This window comes from Trachurus trachurus (genome assembly GCF_905171665.1).
Source record: "Trachurus trachurus genome assembly, chromosome: 18".
NCBI lineage: Eukaryota > Metazoa > Chordata > Actinopteri > Carangiformes > Carangidae > Trachurus > Trachurus trachurus.
In genome coordinates this window covers 5,169,906-5,184,718 of record NC_139909.1, presented here as the reverse complement: position 1 = coordinate 5,184,718, position 14,813 = coordinate 5,169,906, and the positions used below count along the sequence as shown (strand labels likewise).

The 14,813-nt window shown below is 38.4% G+C and overlaps 1 protein-coding gene across 1 annotated transcript; it reads right to left on the bottom strand.

Moving 5' to 3' along the window:
* Nucleotides 1-408: 408 nt before the first annotated feature.
* Nucleotides 409-6,185, bottom strand: LOC311001338 (phosphatidylcholine:ceramide cholinephosphotransferase 2-like; the record flags this gene model as incomplete). The annotated part of the gene is made up of 6 exons (XM_083992399.1): nt 409-582; nt 1,915-2,081; nt 3,161-3,256; nt 3,356-3,413; nt 3,549-3,666; nt 5,629-6,185. The coding sequence occupies 6 exons, from the start codon at nt 6,183-6,185 to the stop codon at nt 409-411; spliced, it is 1,170 nt and encodes a 389-aa protein (XP_083848525.1).
* Between the last annotated feature and the right edge of the window lie 8,628 nt (nt 6,186-14,813).

Below are 14,813 nucleotides of genomic sequence, written 5' to 3'. Positions count from 1 at the left end.
TTATTATTACCATTTGATCAGATATAGGCTAGCCTATTTAATTTAACGTTAGTTCTAGAAAAGATTAATCTGAGCTTCATTCATTAAATGAACGACATAAAGAGAATATTCATTATTATTCGTCAGTATTTTGTTTCCACAGGTCGGTGACTGTTTATAATCCGCTGGTCGATCTGTTCCTGTCCGTCCTCTGATGTGATTATAATCGATGTAAACGTAGCGACACCTCGTCGTCGTCGGTGCCTCCTCCTCCTCCTCTTCCTCAGTAACCAGGAAGGAGGTGGAAATGTTGCTTCAAATAAATAAACCGCTGTCAAAGCTCCGCCCCTTTTCTTTCTCTCTCTTGTACAAGAGTCTTTCGTTTTGTCAGCTCGTGTCACTTAGCTGTATCTCCACGTCCGTCCGTCGTCACTCGTCCCTCCCCCCCTCCACCATCCGGTACCTCTGTCGGCATGACGACGGCAGCGCCACCGGCCACGAGAACACGATGGGAACCGTCGTCTGGACGTTTCTCTCCAGGAAGTTGAAGATGATGTTCCACCATGTCCTCGACAGGTAGTTGTTGGGAGCCTGACGCAGCGACTGAGCAGAAAAAAAAACAAACACAGGAAAAAATTAGTGACAGGAAGTTAAAGGAACATTGGGGGTGGGTTTACACTGCAAAAACTCAAAATCTTACCAAGAGTATTTGTCTTATTTCTAGTCAAAATGTAATTTCTAGTCAAAACAAATCAAATTATATTCAAAATAAGACTCATCACATAAAAAGTAGCTTGTTTTACAGACACTTTTTACTTCTTTCAAGCATATTTTCCCTTGAAATAAGTAGAAAAATCTGATAGTGGAGCAAGTTTTTCTTTCTCATTCACTGGCAGATTTTTCTACTTATTTATAGTGAAAATTTGTTAGAAACAAGTGAAAATTATCTAAAAACAAGTTAATTTTTAAGTGAAGTGAAAGGGATTAGTTTTGACTAGAAATTAGACATTTTGACAAGAAATAAGACAAATATTCTTGTTTTGTTGTATTCTTTTTGCAGTGAGTGGGTTTATCCTTTTATCATGTGTCGTTATTTGACATATTTAAAGAGCGTTCAATAAATAAATGTGTTATAAACTGAATATTTCACGCAGAACAGGTTAACTAGCTCACTAACTAACTTGAATTCTCTACAATATTAAGAACTCACCTTTATAAAAGCTCCTTTAACTCCTTGGACAACAAGTTTATTCTTTATATTGGGATTATTGATGCTGTGACAGGTTGTTTTCAAATGTAAAAGATCACAGGATTTTACTGTATCTTTTTGTTTTGTTGTTAATAAAAGGGGTATATAAATACAGTTTATTAATACTATACTGTTACTACTATTTGAATATGTGAACTTTTAATTTTCATTATAAAGTAACATTACTCCATTCTGTGTGCATGGTTTTAACCTAAGCTTACACTGCAAAAACTCAAAATCTCACCAAGTATATTTCTAGTCAAAATGTCATTTCTAGTCAAAACAAATCTGATTATACTTAAAATAAGTGTCCTCACATAAAAAGTAACTTGTTTTTAAACACTTTTTAGTCAAAATGTTCTATTTTCACCTGAAATAAGTAGAACATTTTGATAGTAGAGCAAGTTTTTCTTTCTTATTACAAGTACAAAAAAACTTGCTTTCACTGGCAGATTTTTCTACTTATTTCAAGTGAAAATCAGTTTGAAACAAGTGAAAATGATCTAAAAACAAGTTCATTTTTAGGTGATGAGTCTTATATAAGTGGAAAGAGATTAGTTTTGACTAGAAATTAGACATTTTGACAAGAAATAAGACAAATATTCTTGGAAAGATGTTGAGATTTTGCAGTGTAGTGCTGCCAGCAGGGGGCAGCATAAGGACATGCCAGTGTGTTTATAACTTACATGTGAGTTGGCCATGGTGTGGTACCACCAGAAGGTCCGGGTGGTGACGGCGTAGGCGATGACCACGTCGATGCTGTAGTGCTCGTGGCCGATGAGGATGCAGACGACGCCCGAGGCGCTGAGCAGCCAACAGATCCACTGATACCACCACATCCAGCGAGGAGAGTCTGAACACACACACACACACACACACACACAAACACAAACACACAAACAGTGTTAACAATCCTGCTTCTGACAGTTAAAGTTTAGCCCTCGGATGATCCTTCAATTTGTACCACATCCATGACCCCTGGACAAAATTTAGACATCAGTTACTCCCAAAATATCTGTGATACATATAGGTCTGTGTCTTGACTAAACATGAAAACCACTTTTGACATGGGTTTCTAAATTTTTAACCCCTTCCTGGCCAGTTGTTTTAGCTGCAAAAACACAACATTTCTATGGGGCTCTATGGGGTTTATGGCTGGTGACAGTATTTTATTGATTAAAATAAGAGATATCCAAAATCCCCTCGGTGAAAACTTCTGACTATAATATGTCAACAAAATAAAACAAGAATTTTGAAAGGATGTTTCTCTCTCTTTACTTCAGTTGATTATGTAACCAATTTTAACTAGAAGACAGGCAGGTGTACTGTATATTGTTTTTGTGTTTCTGTTTTTCATTTTTCAAAGGAAATGTCATTGTTTTTGCTTTTTAACAGATGGCTCCAGTTCAGGGTTGGGGGGGGGGTGGTGGTGGTGGAGGGAAATTGTGTAAAGACTAAAAATCTATAAAGATATGTGTTAAAAATAAATAAATAAAAAAAAATAAAGAATTTTGAAAGAGGCTCTTTCCATTGTTCAGATTTCGGTTCTGGAAATTAGCATTAGCATATTTCATTAGATATTGCCTCATTTACATATTTAAACATAAAATTTGAGAAAACTTGTAATACAAAAAATATTTGTCTTAATGTGAGTGATAAACTTGGGAAGTTTCATGGTGATATCTGTTAGTTAAAAATTTTACATTAAAAAAACCCATTGGACATTTTTGACCACTTGAAGGGTCATGGATGTTGTTAAAATGCATTACGGGTCCAAAAAATTGACTTTCATTCTGAAACTTGGGACATCCAGAGTTTACCCAGAGATACACCTCCTCGCCAAAAACCAGACCTCAGTGACCTTTCATCTGACCGTGGGGGGGTTGGGAAAGTGTGAAAGGTGGTGGTAACAGGAGGGTTAAATAAACTCACACTCTTTGATGAACAGGTAGGACAGAGTCAACATGACGGTGTGGCCGCTGTACAGGAAGTCTCCACACATCAGGTGGGAGCCGGTCATGGACAAACCTGAACACAAACAAAACACAACAACAGTATGAAGCAGTGTTGACAGACGGTGTTTGTTTATCTTGTAAACAGGAAGTGAAACTCTGTGTTGTTTTTTACCTCCTCCTGAGATCAGCTGCAAAATCCTCCAGATTTTCCCTGTGGAGTTGTTGTACAACTACAAACAAACAAGCAAACATTTGATTTACACAAACATCAACATTTAACACCAGTGAACGGAGTGTGAACTGGACCGGTGTGTGTGTGTGTGTGTGTGTGTGTGTGTGTGTGTGTGTGTGTGTGTGTGTCGTACCTTGGGAGCGCAGACCATGTGTTTCCCCGGCACCGGCAGCGTGGTGATGTACATGGTGACGCAGCGATACATGTAGAGAGTCCCGATCAGGAAGAAGCAGCGGCGGCCCACGATGGCTCTGCAGACAGGAAGTCACGGTTAGTCAAAGAAATACAGGAGGAAAGGGACTTGACTGGATACAGGTGTCTCTGGTTGGTGCTGTAGACTAGTTTGGATTTAGGACCAGAGGTGTTCTGGAAGCGCCTCGCTTTTAAATCAAATTTAATTTAATCTAAATGACATCACAGTCAAGAAACTCAAACTGTTTCCCATTTCGCCCCATTTTTGCTGCCTGCAACGCTGCATCTCCTACATAGAGGATCTTTGCACCATAGTGCAGTTTAAAGGGATAGTTCAGCTTTTTTGAAGTGGGGTTGTATGAGCTACAAATGGCCACTAAGTACAATATCTGCAGTAGAAAGGTCTCTGCTCTCTCCCACTGAGAAACACCGGCGCATCGCGCTGCACTGAGACACAGGCAACACACTATTGTCAATGAGGGACAGTTAATCAGCGTGTTTTCGCCGCCTACGGGAAGTCCCGGTGTATTATTTTGAGACAGCAGATATTATATTTAGTGGCCATTTGTACCTTATACAACCCCACTTCAATAAAGCTGAACTATTCCTTTAAGCAAATGTAGCCGATGCCATATCTGGCCCTCTGCGTTGTGTTTCTCACGGCCTGCCCTGTGGAGTTCGAACCCTGGTCTCCTGCACAGCAGGCAACAATGCTAACCGTTTTGCCAATAGCTCAATGAGTGATTGGCAAAACGGTTAGCACGTCCTTTATGGGTGAGGGAGTGCACCTCCGTTACACAAAGGACTAAACAAAATGGTCAACCCAGAGAAACACATCCAACTACTGCAGCAGAAAATATTTGAACTGAATGAAGAAATCAACAGTTTAACTTAAGAAATCCTAGAGAAATCTGATTTGGAAGATCAGCTCAACCACTAGTTCTTTGCTGGTCACCATGGTACCATTGGCCTGAATTATCCTGGGGTTAAGGTGTCTATGGTCCGGCTTGTACTAACTGAACAGAAGAGTCTAAAAACATCTCAGTCCAAGTCCAACGGTAGCAGACGACATGTATTTACCGTAGACAACAGTGAACCGGTTCCACAGTGGAGCGTAAAGGTCAACCGAGTCCAAACTACAAACACGACTGTGACTGACTCAGAGCAGGCGACTCGTCCCAAATCAATGAAACTCTTCACTTTTTGCTGCTCACCAAAAAGTCACCAAAAACAATCAATACTTACAGACTACACAATAATTGACCCTTTGTCAAGTCCTGCCCTCCACGGTTACTGTTGCCAGGTTGGACAAACAATGGTCACGGAAGGGTTAACTCCCATTGGAAACCATTGAAAATTAGGCAGATTTAAATTGCTTGTAAGGAAAATTTGAATTATCTTATACATCAGAAAAATGGTGTCTGTGATAGAAGACAGACGTGGCTAAAGAGGGACTGAATGGGCATAACATGACTTTTTCCGAAAAGTGGGGAAAAATCATTGTTTTGGTCACTCACTAGCTTGCAGCTAACAATGCTAGCTAACGTTAGCTACAAGCTAACGCTTAATCTCCGCCAATCTCCCGTTTCTCCTTGTAAAACTTCACAAAGTTCAAAAGACATTAGCAACGGTAATGTTACGTTTGCTAGATAACTTTGAAGGTTAAAGTAATATATGTACATGTTATAGGCCCTATACATAGGCTAAGTATGTTTATTGATGTCTTGGGTTTGGGGAATGGGATAAAAATGACACATGGGAATACGTCCAGATATCGTGAGTCGCTATTGCAGGAACCCGAGGCACATTTTAGCCATATTGAAAAATTATAAAGTAGTTTTTGCCGAAAAAATTGCTGTCCTATCTCGTTTCATAGGGTTTCATCCTAGGGTTGTCCAACCTGAGAATGCTGCGCAACACATGACATGGGGAGAAGCGCTCTGATTGGTGGATCAGCAGACCAATCAGAAGGCCAACAAAGGGTCAATTAAATAGGGAATAACTGAAACTTTTTATCGTACTTGTGCTTGAGGAAGAGCCACTGGACGAACCAGAGCCCGACCAGGATGAGGCCGTTGACCTCGGTGACGGTGAAGGCCCAGGGCACCCGGTCCACGTAGTCGAAGAACTTGTCGGGCAGCGGCGGGTTCACCGACTTGTCCGGCACCCTCTCGTGGACGACGGTGATGACGACGGTGGTGAAGACGAGGTTGAAGAGCGCGTAGAGGAAGGCCACGCCCGTCTTCCACCACTCCGCGGGCAGCCGGTTGCTCCGCTCCTCCGGCACCGCGATCTTCACGTAGTCGCAGTGGCGCCGCAGCCCGTTGCTCAGCGAGTGGATCAGCTGGTTCTGCTGCAGCAGGTGGCTCAGCCGGCTGTGCTCATGCTTCTTCTTCTGGCCGTCGTGGGTGTCGGCGGGCTGCGATGGCGGCGGTGGGGAGTTATTATTATGGCGAGGCGGGTTACCGTTAGCGACCCTCTGAGGATTACTAGGGGTAGAGGGGTTTGTTGTGGTCACGGACGCCTCCACATGAGGCCGGATGTCCTCACTGTCTTGGATCAAGTCTGATGCCGCCATCGATCCGTCCTTTTCCCTTTAGGAAGTCTGAACGATCACTGATCAATAAAGCAGAAGGGGTTGCTGTTCGTTAGCCAATCGAAGCCTTGCTAACGGCGGTTTGCACAAATATTCCTTTATCGGGTATCGACTTCTTCTGTCTGGTTGAGGTGCGACTGGTAATCCCGTATCGGTATTCCAGCAGCAGTGAAGTGGTCGATTCCTTCGGTCTGGTAAACCAGTGATCAAAAGGTCCCGGATCACGACGAGCACTGTACAAATCAACGACCGGGATCAATACAGTAGCAGCAGTGAAGCCGGCGATCGAGGCAGCGATTGGTCGATCCGGTCTGGTCGGTGTGACTCTGAGAAAACCTGAAAAACAACAACACACATTTTTATTTTCAGATGTAGATTTTCATTTTGAGATCAAATGGACTGTGTCAATCACAGAAGGTGTTGTGTTGACGTTACGCGAATACCTTTCTTTTGTCCGACTCCCGTTTTAAACAAATATTCTTAAAGCTTCACTGCATTTGGGTTTCTGTTGTGTCTCACGTTAACAATGATTATCAGTTACTGTGCTAAGAGCTATTTCACATACAAGACAAAAAGTTAAAATACGTCGTCTGATCGGCTAATGGACACAGTTAGCTAGTTAGCATGCTAACATCAGCAGGAGAAAACAAGTTATAGGAAAAGACAATAAATTAAAACATTATTTTCCACTGTAGGCGAGTAAATGAATAGAGTTTGATACCGAAGTTGCAACATTTCTTGGACTGGTGAGTCAACAGCTGGTAATGCTAACGCTAGCTATGTAGCAATAACAATACTTTACAAATAGCTCCTTTTAAAAGTGGACTGATTGTAATTGATTGTAATTAAGGTTAAAAACATTTATCTGTTTTCTTTTATTCTACTTTTTTTATTCTTCTTTGCTCCTGCTTTTAACTCTGTGGGTTTTTTTTTTGTTTTTTTTAAGTTTGTTCTATGCTGTTCTTTTCAAATGTTTTGTCTTTATGTAAAGCACATTGAGTTGCCTTGGTATGAAATGCACTATATTAAAGATGCCTTACCTACAAGACATTTGGGGGTTGTGATCAACATTGCACAAGAAACAACTTGTAAAAGTACCTATAGCCTATGTATTTAGAGTTTGGATCCTAATAAATTACAGATAAATGTAACCAATAATGCTTTAAAGCCAATTCATCCTCCTCATGCAAACTTCATTTTACATTTAAACATTTTTCTGATGCAGTTTCATTGATTAAACTTTACTTTTTTTGGTTATAACTGATCTACATTTGATCACATTTCTTCCAGCCTCACACATTCCTGCTGTGAACCGGTTCGGTAAAGTTTTGCATTTTTTGTTGGGGGTTCTTTTTATCTGTAGTCGATTCGGCCTCCATTTGTGAGTCAAAGGAATTGTTAATGAAGTTGTGAACCACTCACACACACAGACCGGCAGTCAAACAACTCAGGTATTCAACTTATCTCTGCAGCTTATCAAGTTCAGATAAGTTACTGACCTGCTTCACACACACTACTGTCTGTGAGTGTTTGACTCTTAGTAACCTGAAGGAGACACTCCCTTTAACAACACAAACACGCCCAAACACGCCCAAACACACACACACACACACACACACACACACACACACACACACACACACACACACACACACACACACACACACACACACACACACACACACACACACACACACACACACACACACACACACACACACACACACACACACACACACACACACACACACACACACACACAATTCAAACAGCCACGTGTGTGTGAGATCTGCATCATCTAAACTGGTTGGTTTTCTTTAGCTTCTTCTTGATTTCACGCTTGTAACTTTAATCCTTCCCGTCCGTCAGTGACTCGTCCACAGTAACTATCCCTTACACTGCAAAAACCCAAAATCTTTCCAAGAATATTTGTCTTATTTCTTGTCAAAATGTCTCATTTCTAGTCAAAACTAATTTCTTTCCACTTAAAACAAGACTCATCACCTAAAAATGATCTTGTTTTTAGATAATTTTCACTTGTTTCAAACAAATTTTCACTTAAAATAAGTAGAAAAATCTGCCAGTGAAAAAAAGGTTTGTGTGCTTGTAATAAGAAAGGAAAACTTGCTCCACTATCAGATTTTTCTACTTATTCCAAGTGAAAATATGCACAAAAGAAGTAAAAAGTGTCTAAAAAATAAGCTACTTTTAATGTAATGAGTCTTATTTTAAGTATAATGAGATTTGTTTTGACTAGAAATGACATTTTGACTAGAAATAAGACAAAAATTCTTGGTAAGGTTTTGAGTTTTTACAGTGCATCGTCATCGTCCTTTATACTTCCAGCTCAAAAACCATTTCTTTTATCTACAGGTCAAATCAATGCAAACCACAATCCACATTTAAAACTACAACCTGCGTCGTTCTGCAGAAATCTCTCTCTGTCTCATCTTCTACGATCGTGATCTCGCCCTTCGATGAAAAAACTCTTGTCATCGAGGTTTAAACTCTTGACCTTGTTTTAAAGATCCCAGCGTCTCCTCACCGGCTTCCTGTTGCTTCTGGGATCTATTTTCAGATTTGTATTGATTAGTTTAAAAGCTGAGAGGCCTGTGTCACCTTCAGCTCCTAGAGACCATCCAAGCTTCACCTCTGCTTGTTTTATAAGTCTGGACTGATAAATAACTCATCGGCTTTGTGCTTTTGTTCGTTTCTTTTACTCTTAGTTTGTTTTATTCTCAGGTTTTATTATAAATCACTTTGCAAGTAAATAAATAATAGCGACCCGATAATTGATATTAAAGCCCCAGTATGTAACTTATTTGGCTTTTTATTAGCAAAAATCAAATATTAAATACGTATTTCACTGAAGTCCATCTGTTGTCTGTCTGACATCTGCCCGATTTCACGTGAATGCAACAACAAGAATACGTTCAGATATGCAACCGCACCGCTAGATGGGGGGGATTCCTACATACTATACCTTTAAAGAATAACTTTCATTGCATCTTCATAAAAAGAAAACATAGCACAGTTTTTCAAAGTAAGATATCGAAAGAGCGATCAATCAATTAATTAATTGAACAACAAATAAATAGGCTGATAACAACCAATTGATCTTTATTATCATTTATGTAGTCGATAACTTTCTACTGCAGCTTCTGACCAGTTTTATCTAACAGACTGTTTTATTGCTCAGCTGAAATAAAACTATAATTAACTGATATATATATATATACAGTAGCCTATCAATCAATCATGAAAGTGATCAGCTTCAGTCTTATATAAGATGCCACTTTAAAAGACTAAAGGGATTAAAGTTGATTATTTTGTGTTCTAGTGCAAACTTTCAACACTGCCATTTAATAAAACCACTTTTCATTTATATTCCATTAAAGGGACAACGAGGAGTTTTGGAAAAGCGAAGCGTTTTCACACTACATTTATGAGCCTCCGCGCGCACCGTACATTTCTTTGACCCGGCGCAAGACGGACTCATGTTTTCATTCATCAAAAATTAAAGTCAGAGGTTCAAAGAGGTTCACATACCATCGTAGTTCCGACCATAAACGGCGATTCTGCGGCGTTATTCTCATAACTCGCCATGAAGGAAACGCTGGTCGGCTCGACCAGCATTTCCGCCACCACTAATAATAACAAAATAACGATAGAGACAGATCGATATATTTAGCGAAAATGGAGCCATTAACAAGTGTGAGTAGCGGAGATTCATCCACATTAACGTGAGACTTTTTTATAACCGAATAGAAACTCCTCGTTGTCCCTTTAAATTAATTATGTTATAATTATTTTTCGTTGGTAAATCTGAAGAACTGAGCTCACACAGGGACTTTAAAGGGATAGTTCAACATTTTGGCAAATTGGTCCATTGCCATAAGAGTGCCAGAGTTGTTTAAGAGGGAAATTCATGCAAAACCGCTGATGCCGCGTTGCCTTCAGGGACAGTTTTTCATCAAGCAGTCTCTGCATTTCCCTCTAAAACAACTCTGTCTGGTAACGTTGTGTTATTATCTCATAGCGCGGTGAATGTGCAGGTCACAACTTGTCCACCAGAGCGTTGTGGAGTTGTTGGATTGTGTTGTTGCAGCGAGGTGAAGGAAGGATTGATGAATGTAAAGTTAAACTGCTGCAGATCCAGTTAGATTGAGTCATGTCTCTCTCTCCTGCTAAATACCTCCCGTCCCTGTCGCTTCGCCAACAACAATTCACACAACAGTGAGTGTGTGCTGGTGTATGAGTGAGTTGTTGCACCGTCTGTTGGCGCCTCGTCTCAAACCGCTGCAGCCTCAACGCCCTCAGGCTGCTCGTCACGAACCGTCCTGTCCTGTGTGTTATTATGCAACAACTGTGAGGCAATTACAGGTGTGTGTGTGTGTGTTTTAGTCTACGTTGCAAATTCTTGAGACTCTTTTCAAAATAAAACTTCAAAAAATAGTATAAAATGCTCAAATATGTTCCAAAACCCCAAAGTTTTGTCTTCAGATTGCTTGTTTTAACCACCAAATAGTCCAAAACCCCCCCAAAATATTAATCTTATAATGATAAATGAACAGAGAAAAGCAACAAACCCTCACACTGGAGAAGCTAGAGACAGGTTTTTGTCTAATTAATGACATAACTGCTTTAAAAGAGTAGATATATTGTGTAATGAGAAGAAAGAGTAGAGTATTATGAAACAACTGTGAGGCAATTACAGGTGTGTGAGTCTGTGTTTTAGTCTCTTCAGGTGCCTACGTTTCAGATTCTTGAGACTCTTTTCAAAATAAACCTTCAAAAAATAACATAAAATGCCCAAATATGTTCCAAAACCCCAAAGTTTTGTCTTCAGATTGCTTGTTTTATCCACCAAATAGTCAAAAAAACAAAACAAATATTCATCTTATAATGATAAATGAACAGAGAAAAGCAGCAAAGTGTTAAATCCTCGTTCTAAACTACCCTGTGAATGGTTTTCTTATGTCACATCCTGTTTACAGCCCTGTCAGAAACACACAGAAATGAACCCTAAATCAAATTTGAGAGCATGGGAATTCAATTTCCCCAAATTAGTGCTGATTCATCAACACAAGACAGACACGGTGGAGAGTGTTACAGAGCTGCAGCTCAGCAGATAGTCAGACTGGTGGCAAAACACTGAGCTTTACTATCCGTATTCATTCACTTATTTATCTGTTTAGTTTGTTAGGAATCAATACAGTGAAAAATACTCATTTGTAACATCCCATAGTCTAAGTTTCCAACCTTCTTCTGTTTAAAACTCCAAATATATTCAACTAAGACGATACAAAACAAAGACTAAAGCAGCTTAGGCTATGTGTCCTAATAACTGACTTAATAGATGCATTGATTGATAAAAAATGCTGCATTACCTGATGGATCGATTGACAGGTTAGCAAAAAAAATGTAAGTGCTCAATAAAAGTTACAGTAAAAATGTTTAAAGGGAAAACTTTAAACTTCTTTAACTTACAGAATACAGAAGGAGCAAGTAGCGACTTATGTTCACCAAATCAATAAAATCATTAGTTTTCAGTTCAGCACAAACTTTAAATACACTAATAAGTTAAAATAATAATAGCCTAATAGAAATAATAAAATAAACAATACAAATATGAGAATACTACCACTACTAATAGCCTAATAATGATAAATATAGGCCTAATATAATGAAATAATAAGGTTTTTAAAGAATAAAAAACTTTTCTGGGCCTGTTTCCACCATTTAAGTGCTGAAAACTGATCGTCTGTGCATCAATAATCATATTGATAAGGTATCGGTTAGTTTCGACACTTTCAGCTGTTGTCGGTGGCTGAAAGACAGAAAACCGCTGAGCGCGCACGTCCTTCATTTTGTGACACGGGACATAAACACACCTGCGTGACGGTGCGTGACACGTTTCCTTTAACTTAACAGGTAAAAGGAAACAAAAAAAACACACACAACACACGACACAAACCGCTTCTTTTCTCCTCGAAAACACACTCACCTGTTCCGCTGCGGAGTTTCTCTCCTTTAAACTCACTTCTCCACACTTTTTTCCACTCCAGAAATCTTCTTTTCCTTCTTCTCCTTCTACTTCTCCTTCTTCAGCTTCTTTTCCCTCGACTCTTCATTAACTGGAAGCGCGCTCCCGCTCTCTCCGAGGACGAGCGCCAGTATCGATGGGGAAGCCACGCCCACCGCCTCCAAATATGGTTCGGTGGTTTCCGCTGACGACGATGACTCACCGCCGAAGCTGCCGACGATGATGACTCACCTGAGCTCGGCTTTCACTCGGGATTTTCCGTAAAAAAAAACAAAAAAAAACGAAGGTAAATCATAGAAATCAGCTCTAAAACTCGCTGTAAGTAAATAAATATACTTTTTTTTTTTGCTAATTAGCATAAAATGATGTTATTTTACAATGAATAAATTGATAACTCGGGATTTTCCGTAAAAAAACGAAGGTAAATCATAGAAATCAGCTCGTTTAAAGTTATAAAACTCGCTGTAAGTAAGTAAATATACACTTTTTGGGGGGCTAATTAGCATAAAATTTTGTTATTTTACAATGAATAGGCTACATTGGTAAATAAAACCATGACATCATATTAGGCTTACTAAGGCTGAGGCAATGCATGGTGCATGGTTTAAATTCTTTTACTCTCTGTCATTATCAGCTATGACTCCAGACAGCATTAGCTTACAAGACAGTGACACATTAAGATACATATAGTAAATAAGTATATATTCAAATAATGAAAAATGTTCATTTTATAGGCTACTATCTGTTATTATCCAATGACATGAGTCAAAATGTTAATAAAATGCTAAATTTAAGTTATTTATGGTCAAATTAATAAAAATAAAAAAACAGAGGTTTAACTTCCAAACCCAAAATGCGAAATCAAACATTTTTTAACTCAATAACTTTGTGTCTGATTTTTCTGTTAATATTATTATTGTATTATATGTTTATAGGTTGTTGTATGACCATATGAAACAATTCTGAATCATCCACTGTAGGTTTCACTGAGTGTGTCGTTATCATTGTGTTTGTTAAGGGACAGTCTCAGCGAGCGTAACTTCCTGCTGCTGCATTTCCAGTGAAATCCTCTGAAGAGGAAGTAAGTCACACATTAAACAGAGCCATAAAATCTAGACACTGACTTTTAATTGATACAAATGACTTAGGAATTAGTTAGCTGTCTCAAAGTGAAACTCACTTCCTGTCACTCCCTGAACTGACTGTAGCTATAATCAAATATTGGCTCATGGCCTTGGATGTAGAAGACATTAGAGCTTTTTCTGATACTGAGTTTACATTCAGCTATTATTACTCATCATGAAATGAAACATTGGTGAGTTTTTATTAGGCTGATATTTATTAGACAGTCTGCAAGAAATGTGGTAAATTCGGAAATCAAAGCAGAAAATATAATTAATAAGTTAAAATTGTATGAAATATATAATAATATAAAAGTTAAATTGATGTTTTTAGTGGAATTCGTGGAATTTAGTCTTGTGACATCCATATTTCTAAATTTAATTGAGAATTATCAATGTCACCCATCTATTAATTGTTGATATTCATTTTTAAAAAAAGACAAAAATTGAAAATATACCACATAACAACCCAAAATTAAAATTATGATTAGGCCTACTTTGTTTCCTATTGACATTAATTTCAAAATAAAAGACATCCAAAAATGCAAAGGGTTGTTTCCACCTGAGGAGAAAACATCATAATAGTTATTAAAGTGAAAAAAGAGAGAAAAAGGTAAAAGTTAATGTGTAGTATTATTGTAGTACCGATGTTTCTCCACTAGAGGAGGCTGATTATCTACTGAAAAACACAGTGAAGTGAGACACCGCCACTCCCTCTGTGGAAGGACATTCTCCACATACTTCAACTCTGGGAAGTTTACATCGTCCGTCAGAAGGAAAGTAAAAGTGATTATTCAACAGATTACAATAAATTCTAGGAAATCCTGGATTTCCAGCTCAAGAAAGTAAAAAAAAAAAAGTGAAAATGTTATTTACTCTCACCTTAAATTTCAAAATAAAAGTCTAATTCTAAGGAAGAGACAACATTCAGAAGCCGTTTGTGTCTTGATACCTACAGGAAAATGTGAAAATTCTCACTTATATAGTGAAATAAAGTGTGTAAATATATACAGTAAGAAATCTAATACTCAAGTAAAGTACAAATCCCCCCCCCCCCTCCCTTTGCTCTTTTTTTATTGAATACTTTCTTTTTCTTTTCTTTTTTTTAATGAACAAACAGACAAACAAAAACATAGTAAAGTAATCAGACATTATGAAAAGTAAAAATAATAATAACAATAATAATAATAAAAAAAGAAAAAAAATACAAATTCTAATAATAATTCCATAAAGGTTTCAGTCAAGAGGATACATTTTCATAAAATATATGCACTAGGTACGGCAGAAAATACATCAATTAGCCTACAATTGAAGATACTTTACACATCCTTTGTTATACTGTATATCTCACCCACAAATCCTTTGGATATGCACTTAAAGGGACATTTATCGAAAATGGGCCCATTAACAAGTGTGGGTAGCGTAGATTCATCCACATTAATA